This window comes from Malus domestica, chromosome 08, assembly GCF_042453785.1.
Source record: "Malus domestica chromosome 08, GDT2T_hap1".
Taxonomy (NCBI): Eukaryota; Viridiplantae; Streptophyta; class Magnoliopsida; order Rosales; family Rosaceae; genus Malus; species Malus domestica.
Genome location: NC_091668.1, coordinates 6,023,795 through 6,033,933, shown reverse-complemented (window position 1 = coordinate 6,033,933; position 10,139 = coordinate 6,023,795). Strand labels below are relative to the sequence as shown.

Genomic DNA, 10,139 nt, shown 5'->3' with positions numbered 1-10,139 from the left:
ATTCGTCTTACTCCAGCTCTAGAAAATCATGGTCCACAAAGGTGTTGGTAGTGTTGAGATATAAATGGTGACAATAGCAGGGTAAGAGAGTAACGGTGGCGAGAGCGATGGTGGCGAAGGATGTAGTGGTGAAGTCGGTGGTGGGAGGTGGGGGTGTCAAAGATGGTGGCGGTGGTGGTGATAATGGTGAGATGGTGGAGAGATCTTTTGGACTGAATGATCACTCATCTCCTCTTTCTTTCTTTTGTATTTTTTTTTCCTTTTTTTTCTTTTTTTCCCCTCCTCTGTCCTTTTTTTTCTTTTTCTTTTCCTTCTTTCCTCTCCTACCTCTCTCTGTTACCTACTCCGCTGTTGGTGCGTGTTAGATTTCAGGGGAATGGATCTTCAGATCCGGGAATTCATGTGAGCACAGCTATGTTCTCATCATCAGCAATTGTTTATGGTTGGCCGAAGGTGGTCCCATGTCTAGAAGATTTCCCACTTGTTGTGACCAACCCTTATGGACGAACTAAGGTATAGTATGACCATAATTAGGTGCATCTAGTTCAATGTATTAAAAGCGTGAAGCGTGGGCGAGGCATCCGATGCGAAGCCAGGCCTAGGCATGAGGTGTGAGGCGAAGCCTCGCGGGATTTAATTTTTATTTTATATATATGTTTTATATATTATACATATGATTGTATAAAAATAATAGTATGTAAAATAAACATCCATTCTCAATTTTTCATTCAAATCCATAATCATTCAAAAGATAATATCATCCAAATTCACCATTCAAAGGTAATATCATCCAAATTTATCATTCAAAAGGTAATACAAACAAAGAAAACAATCATTCATCCAAATCCTCTTCATAGAAATCAAAATACAAACAAAGATATCAATCAATCATCCAAATCATCTTCATCTAAATAAAAGGCATCATCCTCTTCATTGCCAACTTTAGATGACCTTGTAAGGTATGTCATCAATTCATCAAAAGATTCTTCCGAATCATACTTCACATTTCTTTGACTTGAGGATTCTTCATTACCTCATTTTCTTTTGTATGTAATAAGACCCCGAGGTTGAGTAGGCTCGCAAGGAGGAGTAGGCTCACGAGGAGGAGGAGGAGAAAACTCTCTAGGCTCTTGAATGTATGGGCCACCTTCATAAACCAGGGGTGGCACATTCTTTACGGCCTCAACATTATACAATAACTCATCCTCAAGCCATGTAAGATCTTCGGGAAGAACGGGATCTTTTATCTCCGTTATCCATTCATCATCGGAGGCAATTTCTTCCACAACAATAGGATCATACTTCTCCCTCATTTTCTTACTTCTCTGTTGTAAAGCCAAACTATACTTGACATAGGCTAAAGCATTAAGCCTTTTGTGTTCAAGTCTATTCCTTCTTTTTGTATGAATCTACAAATAAATCAATTCTATTACTCAAGTCTAATCTTTTTAAGCAAAATGACACTTAAGATACTAATAATATATTTACTTACCATTGAAAATGTGCTCCAATTCCCCTCACATCCCGACGCACTACAAGTAAGGCTTAGAACTCGGACATCAAACTTCCTTAACTCGAGTGTTTTATGCCCAAAGCGCTCCCACCAAGCCGCTAAAAAAACAATATTAGTAAGGTAAGTAATTTAAGGGTTAATGATAAAAAATATTAACAATTGACTAATTAAATCTTACTTGGTGTTCTCTTTTTCCTAGTTTGCATAGTCATAGAATCCGCAAATGGACCACGCTTATCATTATATAAATTCAATTGACAATCGGCCTCTTCACGTTCTTTCCCTTTCCCAAGCATCCTATCCATGCAAGCAAACAACCCATTTACCACTTCATCAATAGCTAAGAAATCATCCTCATATCGAAATTGTGGGTTTAAGTAAGCCCGCCGCATGTAATGGTTGATGAAGTTGATCGTCCCATCTACGATCTATCTTTCTCCAAATAGGCATATATTTTTTCTCCACTTTGTTAAGATTGCTCGCAATTTTCTCTTTGGCGGCATCCATCAACTCATATATAAAACCCATGGGAGGTCTTTCCTCCGAATCAACCTCTCTCAAAACACAAACAAGAGGAAGAACACCCTTAATGCAAAAGGAAACTCGACCCCAAAACTCACGATCATGTAACACATGATCCTTAGCCAACTTTGCTTCACGGGATTTTGCATAGGTACTTTCCGACCATTCTTGAGAGGCAAACAAAACAACAAGATTTTCCTTTTGCTTTTGTAAGCTTTGTAGTGTAAGGAAATAAGTGGCAAACCTTGTGACCGCCGGACGAAGAATTTCCCAATTGTTGGTGTATTTTCTCATCAAAGCTAGTACCCATTGATGCCCATATAGATACTTTGAAATACACTTAACACGTTTGAGAGTGTCATCAAACCATGCCATCTTAAAAATATATTCTAGCATCAAATCAATGCAATGAGCCGCACATGGAGTCCACCACACTTTCTCTTTCCTCTCCATAAGTTTTGCCTCGGCATTCTTGTAGTTCAAAGCATTGTCGGATATAACTTGAACCACATTCTCCTCCCTAACTTCTTGAATAACATCATCCAAATAGCCATACAACAAATCTCCATTCTTAATAAGGCCGATGCATCAATCGATTTCAAGAACCAAGTACCTTACGGGCTATTGACAAGAAAGTTGATTAAACACCTACTTTTGCCATCCGACAATCCATCCGACATAATAGTGCATCCATATCTCTTCCAAGCCTTTTGATGTTCTTTCATCATAGTTTTTACATCCTTAACTTCTTCTTTGAGCATCCAAGTTCTATATTCATGGCTTGTAGGAGCATTAAAGTCGAGACCAAAATTGGATACCAATTTCATTGCATTAACATAATGTTCATTGTTTGCCGCATTGAATGGAATGACACTAATGTAGAACCATCACACAAGTGCTCGGGATGCTTGTCTTCTTTCCTTTTTTTTGAAAGGTGTATTTAATGTGGCTTGACGAGCTTCCGATATAACATACCTATCAAGTGGTCTCCTTGACCTAGGTGGTAGAAAAGAACCAGTTTGTTGTGAATGTGTGGCACTCACACTCCCATTCCCACTCCCACTACTTAAATATGGTGTCCTTGTTGTGCCCATATCGACACTTTCACTTTCTTCTCCACCACCACGACACAACTCATGGCTAGCTTTCCTCTTTTCTTTAGTTCCCATAACATTAGCAAAGCATTCTTCCTTCACATTGGGTGGGACTTTTTTACAATTTATCATTCCTCCCGAACTTACACCACCCAAGTAATGTTTGAATCTAGAAATTGAACCTGTGCATTTGTGGTTACAAAAAACACAATAGAAGTGCTTGGTGACAGAATCCAAATCTTTTGTCCATTGCCAAGCAAAATCCTTCTTAGAAGAAGAAGCCATATTCTTCAATGCCCTAAACAGTAAACATTTGATGCATGCATACAATTAATGAACCAACAATACCAACAAAGTATTCAATTAATTAACATTATCGTGACAAACCCCAACCTAAAAGTACTCAATTACTTTTCTGTATATTTATTAAGCCCCCTATTTATTAACCCCTTCTGTCTATTTATTAACCCACTAGTGCATTGCACGTGTAGTGTGGCTGGTGCCTCATAGCTGAATAGATAAACCTGTTCAACTTCATATTCATTTTCTGAACCTATCCTAACCTGAAAACCTTCCCCAGAAAACTAAATCCCTAACTTTTTCAGATTTTCAAAAACCCTAACCTTTGGGATCTTGCTGACGGCGCAAGGGTGACGGTGCTGGGGTGATGGCGGCGTAGTGACCGGTGTTGCTCCAAGCGGCAGCGTGGCGACCTGTTCTGGGCTTCTGGCGCACGGGAGAAGAAGCAAGTCTGGCTCACAAGAGAAGAAGCAAAAAGGCAAAGAAGGCGCAGACAAAGGTGATCGAAGGTATGGTATAAAGAGGATGTTTAAAACTGAAAATCCTTACCCAAACAGCGTCGTTTTGGGTTTGGATGGTTTTTTTTTTTTTAAAGGAACAGACAAGGCGCCTGGACGCCTTGAGGCGAGCCTCCGCCGCCTCGACGTCTCCGGCGAAGCATTTCGCCTACTCCAGCAAAACAGAGGCGTTTGCCTCACCGCCCAGCCTCAAGGGCGGCCTAGGCGCACCCCGAGGCGAGTTCTTTAAAACATTAATCTAGTTCTAAATGTCTGGTTATCTTCGAAGTAAGAGTATCATTATGCATCTTCTTGGTTTAGATGATGTAACTTCTATTCATCCCATATATATTTGTCAGCTTAGCATCTTTTTCCTCTTATCGTCTATGAGGGCTGGGTGATGAAGCGTTTTAAGGGCATTTTTTGGTAGGAAAGTATGATTTTGGATGGAGGCTTTCACCTAGAGTGGGATTACCACATCCATCTCAGTAATCAATTCCTTTGCATTTTGGTATTGAATTCGTAATTTTAAGTGGACCCCACAATGCATTCATTCCCCAAAATGGCAAGTAAACACTGGAATCCTTTCCATTGGGGAATGATTCCCTTTCATTTCATCCCATGAGAAATTTTTCAGTGTGACCGGTACATGGGATGGTACATCACGTGTCACTATACAAATGATGAAATATGTGTATTAAAAAGTTAATAACCTAAAAAATAAAATTTTCCACCACTTGTATAAACACACGTGGTGTAAGCCCATGTTCTGGTCACAATGAAAAATTTCTCTCATCTCACCCCGGGTAAACACGCCACTAATGGTACTTGTATCAGTTAAAAAGAGCATCATTTGTCTTCCTTTCTTGCACTTTCCGCATTTATGCGAGGCTGCAGGACAGGAGTGCAAATAACGTTACAGCAAACTTATCAACTCCAGCATAAGAATAACATTAGATTCTGAATACAGAGACAAGCAAGACCTTTAATAGCAAATCGAAAGCACAACCCTGACATCCCAGAATAATATGTATCAGAAACGGTGCTCAAATCCATGTTTAGGTACTAAAATGCCAACGAGTCAACATCACTTAATACAAACCATATTTAGGTACTCAAACGCCAACAAGTCAACATCACTCCATCCAATAAGAGTAATCAGTCATAGGCAACATTAATATCAAGGAACAATTGTGTTTCAAAAGATACTTGGATTCACTCAAATATCAATAACTTACTAAAATGTCAATAACTTTCACTTTTGGTGCTCATCCAGTTCTCATGATGATATGGACTCCACTATCCGTATCCACAATGTCGCTCATCTCACCAACCTTGAGCGCAAATGTTGCTTCTTCAAAAGGTTTCTGCATCTGGTTCCGGCCAAAGGGACCTGCAACAACAATTTAACATACATTTCAACAATAATCCATACCAAATAATTAGTAACGAATCTTATTTAGGATGAGGCATTACTGTCAAGTTATATTCATTTACCAAAACTTATCAAAACAAGGTGTATTTGAGGAATCAAAGTCAAACTTCTCATGTGAACATAGACTTTTAGGAATTACTCCCCCCTCCATTCCGAGCAAGTCAGAAAATTAGCAAATTAGGTGAGAAAGGAAATATCACTAGTACAAACCCACATTGATTAGTTACAAACAACAACAACAAAGTCTTATCTAACTAAGTTGGGTCGGTTGTATGAATCCTAGAACATCACTACACTCGGTTTTGCACCAAGTCTTCCATTAGCTTCAATTACTCCATGTTTTTTCTTAAAAGTCTCTTTCCAAGTCTTCCTACCCCTTTTGCCCTTAGCCTCTGCCTCATAATCACATCTTCCTCTACCCACATGGATACGTTACTTCAAAAAAAAAAAAAAATCCCTTTTAATCCATTTCTAATTAAGTGAATGACATGCAAGAGGTGAATGACATTTATTTGCTGAAGTTGAAGTTTAACCAATAAAAATGAATTAAAAAAAAACATATACTAAAATAGTAAAATGTTGGGTAACTCTAACAGCTTGCACAAATCTTTTTTGTGAAGGGAGAAGGACTTTTTGGGAGGAGAAAAAAGTCAAGGGTGTCATGGAACCGGGAGGTGATGGGTTTTTTTGGGTGTTCAGGTTGGAAGGAATAATAGGACTTATGATGATTTTAAAGTAGAGACATGGAAGTTTTATGGGGTGGCAAAAGCTTTTGGACGGTTACTTTAGGCATTGCTTCTTCAGAGTTTCAGGTCAATTTAAGCTATATTGCAGTTTGGAAAGTTGTTCGGACCTAGATTAGTTGTCGGATAGCCAATCAAATTATGCTTCTTGCCAAATATGAAAATCAAGTAAACAAAAGCAGCTCATATTTCAGATATTTGTTATACAGAAGCAGTTTTGTGCACAATTTTTCTGTTTTGGATTTTCAACATGTTGTTTCCCTTATTTAGTTCTTTGGTTAAGTATCTAATGTCAAAACACAAATGTAAACCTAAACCCTAATTATGAACTTTGTGAAGTGCTAACCGAGATCGCCACCACGTTTGGCAGAGCTGCAATCCGAGTAGCGAGAGGCGACATCGTCAAACTTGGCCTTTCCAGAAAGAATTTCATCGCGTAGGGCCTTGAGTTGAGAGACGGCAGAGTCTTGGGTGGTGTTCCTGATGATCTGACCTTCAGGATCCTTCCATGACGCCTTTCTTCTCGAACCCTGATGCTTGATGAGTATATGGGACGCCCTCACCTGATTCCCCGCTGAAGAGGACATTTTTGTCCTTTTGGTCTTGCTAGTAGCCTGCCTTTTTTCTTTGTCCTTGTTCGTGTGATCTGATGCACAGATCAAAGGAGCTGCTTTCTTATGCTAATGATTGAATGAATCTATCTTTGCAGCTCAAACGCAAAGTTTTGATAATGTTTGCTTGTCTGTAATCTGCACAAAGACATTTTACCAAGATTTATTAGCATTGTTGATGCACAAAACCGGAGGGGTCTTGGACCAACGTAAATTTGACGTGAATCTGCAAGAAAATAAAGAACACAAGATGTATCGTGGTTCATCCCAATGTTTGGGCTACGTCCACACTGATATTGATATTGTTTCACTCTGAATGGTGAATATACAAGAAGGCTAGAGGCAATGTGCTCTCTAGTCTATTTTCTGTGTTTGCCCTCTATGAGATGTTTTCTCTCTTTCCATGGTCTAAACCTTGACCTCCCCTAATGAGGAGAGTGATGAGTCATTTTATAGAATAAGGTATCCTCACTTATTACATATTTGCCCCTTCATTTATTACATAATTACATTTGAGTCCCCCGAGTATTTATACGAGGTCTAAATATAGAGGCCCTAAATATGGTACAAACAAGCATCTTCCAACCCTTCCAAGTAAATTACATTTTCTCATTTATATGAAACTACATTGAAAGAAGAGCTCGAATAACATTTGACTTAACAATATTTTCTCATCCATACTAAGGGGTTTAACAATATGCAATTTTCCCGCAGCTATTCAAATCGGTAGACAATAGTTATTGATACCAGAGCTCAAATAACTTTCGATTCTCTATAGTGCGCAAAGGCATTTCACCCATAAAATTCCAAATCGATAAATAACAAGAAATCGAAAAAAAGCAATGCTTGAATTCATCCTTATCCTTCCCTTTAAAAACTACATTACCTCATGGACATGAACCCTATTCAAAATTCAAATACGAGTTTCATTGTTGCTTGCTATCATACTAGCAGTAACAAATACAATTCCAAACAAAACCCCAAATAAAAACGGGTAATTTTACGATATTTCCATGCATAGTTTAAAGCTATTAGTCTATAAACCCAGCAACCAAATCACACCATAAACGGTCACAGTTAAGAGATTTTAGCGGTCAAATAAACTAGAAAAAAAAAATCAGGAAAACCGAAGCTTACCGACAGACCTGCAACGAAGCAATCCAACGGCGGCTGTACAGTGAAAGATCTGAGTGCGGAGGATCGGGCTGTGAGGAAGGGGATGTCCAATTGAAACTTTCAATGGCGGATGAAGAGCTGAGATAGGATGAGAAGAGAGAGACTGAGAGAGGGCGGTGACGGAAGAAGGGGGAGAGAATGGGTGGGTGGGTGTGCGCGAGAGCGACTGTGCGAGGGCAACTCAATAAATTTGATTTTCCGTTTTAATTTTTTTCAATTAGAAAGAAAATTATATTTTTTAGATCATCTTTATAAAGATGTCAAATTTTAAACAAAAAATTTAAATTTAAAAGCTTATGTGTCACTTTGATTTTTTTAAAATTTTGTCTTCCCCCGCACCCACCCTCTTCCCTCCTCTACACACCCCACTCCTTAAATCCACACATATTCCCTCCATTTTCTCCGCGCTCAGGTTCTCCACCCGCGAAATTGGCCTGGCGAACGAGATCAGGGTTTTTTTTCTTTTTTTATGGGTTGCAGGTAGTGGGTGCGAGGGTTTAGGGAAGACAAGAGGGGGAAGAAAGGGATGAGTTGCAGGGAAGGGGGGTTCGGGGAAGATGAAGATAGGTTTTGTGGTTTTTTTTTTCTTTCTTTTTTCTGGGTTGCAGCAGATAGGGGGAAGAAGATGAAAGAAGATGAAGATGGGGGAGAAGAGAGAGGGCGTCCAGGGGGGGGGAAGGGACAAATTTTTATTTTTTTTTCTGGGTTGCAGCAGTTAGGAAGAAGAGGAAGGGAGATGAAGATGGGGGAGAAGAGAGAGGGCGCACAGGGGGAAGTTTTGTTTGGTTTTTTTGCTATTTATTTATTTTTTTTTAACTTTTCTTTATTATTTTAAAAAATATTAAATGATTTTTTTAGGGTAAATTACATAGTAGCCCCTCAGGTTTGATGTCTATTACAACCTCATACAACGTCTTTAAAACATTTCACTTTCATACATCATGTACCATTTTATTTCAAAATAATAGCTCCGTTAGATTTTCTGTCCATTAATTTGTTAAATGTTGACGTGGCTGTCACGTGGTAAAAAAAAATATTTATACATTAAAAATATTATAATATAAACCCAATTTAAAAAAAAAAACAAAAAAACCCGAACCCGGATCCCCTTTCTTCCCCCTCTCCTCTCTACAACTCCCATTTACAAAATCCCTTCCCACTATCCCTCACCCAACCCCCCCCCCAGCGACCTCACCCCCCCCCCCCCAAGCGACCCACAGGCCTACAACAACAAAAAGAAGAATAAGAAGAGGGAGGCAAAAGAAAAAAAGAAAACCCCAAACCCAGTTCGTCCCCCACCCACAAAAAACAAAAAGAAGAAGAAGAAGAAGCCCAGAACCCTTCCCCCCCCCCCCCCCCCGGCGACCTTCCCGCAATTGGGGCTTTTTTTTTCTCCCTCTTCTTCTTCTTCTTCTTGTTGCAGGTTTTGGGGGGAACGAACTGGGGCTTTTTTTTTTCCTCACTTCTTGCAGGTTTTTGGGTTCTAGGTTAGGGATAGGGATGTGGGTCGCTTGCGGGGAGGTCGCTGGGGGGTGGGGTGAGGGATAGTGGGAAGGGATTTTGTAAATGGGACTTGCAGAGAGGAGAGGGGGAAGAAAGAGGATCTGGGTTCAGGTTTTTATGTTTGTTTTTTTTTAATTGAGTTAATATTATAATATTTTTAATGTATAAAAAATTATTATTTTTACCACGTGGCAGCCACATCAGCATTTAACAAATTAATGGACGGAAAATCTAACGGATGTATTATTTTGAAATAAAATGGTACATGATGTATGAAAGTGAAATGTTTTAAAGACGTTATATGAGGTTGTAATAGACCTCAAACCTGAGGGGCTACTATGTAATTTACCCTTTTCTTTAGTTTTTAATAATATTTTATTAATTTTTTAATAGAAAGTGGGTCCCGAATCAAGCCACGTTAGCATTTAACTGAGAAATTAACAGAAAAACTGACGGAGGTATGACATTGGCACAAATTCGTAAAATGAGGTATGACATTGTCATTTTAAAAAGATAAGGTATGAAAGTGTCATGAGACCAATAGTTAAGGTAGTTTTTTGTACTTTACCCAAAATATTTTCATCAAAATGTTTTCAGTTATTTTAAAAGAACTTTTGATGCGTTGCGGTTCGTGTCATTTCGGGCCAGATGTTGATCCACTCATTTCTTTATCTAGATATTTTTCCCTTTAAACGAAGTTGCAATACAGGGATTGTAAGGCCATCTCTAACCGAAGACTGGCCAA

At 39.0% G+C, this 10,139-nt stretch overlaps 2 protein-coding genes across 3 annotated transcripts; both read right to left on the bottom strand.

The window, feature by feature from the left end:
- Positions 1-720: 720 nt before the first annotated feature.
- On the bottom strand, positions 721-3,890 carry LOC114826486 (uncharacterized). The gene is made up of 4 exons (XM_070826689.1): positions 3,753-3,890; positions 1,692-3,427; positions 1,493-1,611; positions 721-1,409 (listed from the first exon to the last, which is right to left on the bottom strand). Exons 2-4 carry the CDS (start codon positions 1,903-1,905, stop codon positions 1,035-1,037), a joined length of 708 nt encoding a protein of 235 aa, XP_070682790.1. The 5' UTR covers positions 1,906-3,427; positions 3,753-3,890; the 3' UTR covers positions 721-1,034.
- A 1,001-nt stretch (positions 3,891-4,891) lies between these two features.
- Positions 4,892-8,663, bottom strand: LOC103441022 (peptidyl-prolyl cis-trans isomerase Pin1). Of its 2 annotated transcripts, none has more exons than XM_008379724.4 (3): positions 7,861-8,663; positions 6,451-6,853; positions 4,892-5,319 (listed from the first exon to the last, which is right to left on the bottom strand). In XM_008379724.4, exons 2-3 carry the CDS (start codon positions 6,689-6,691, stop codon positions 5,195-5,197), a joined length of 366 nt encoding a protein of 121 aa, XP_008377946.3. In that variant the 5' UTR covers positions 6,692-6,853; positions 7,861-8,663; the 3' UTR covers positions 4,892-5,194. The 2 variants fall into 2 exon arrangements, with proteins under 2 accessions (XP_008377946.3, XP_008377945.3); XM_008379723.4 differs by having other exon boundaries at positions 7,853-8,651.
- Between the last annotated feature and the right edge of the window lie 1,476 nt (positions 8,664-10,139).

Excerpts from the sequence above, each read along its gene's own strand:
- LOC114826486 (XM_070826689.1), bottom strand. The coding sequence starts at position 1,905 with ATGCGGCGGGCTTACTTAAACCCACAATTTCGATATGAGGATGATTTC. Across the intron at positions 1,612-1,691 it reads TAGGAAAAAGAGAACACCAA|CGGCTTGGTGGGAGCGCTTT; the intron begins GTAAGATTTAAT and ends TTGTTTTTTTAG. Across the intron at positions 1,410-1,492 it reads ATTGGAGCACATTTTCAATG|ATTCATACAAAAAGAAGGAA; the intron begins GTAAGTAAATAT and ends ATTTATTTGTAG.
- LOC103441022 (XM_008379724.4), bottom strand. The coding sequence starts at position 6,691 with ATGTCCTCTTCAGCGGGGAATCAGGTGAGGGCGTCCCATATACTCATC. Across the intron at positions 5,320-6,450 it reads CAAACGTGGTGGCGATCTCG|GTCCCTTTGGCCGGAACCAG; the intron begins GTTAGCACTTCA and ends TTGTTGTTGCAG.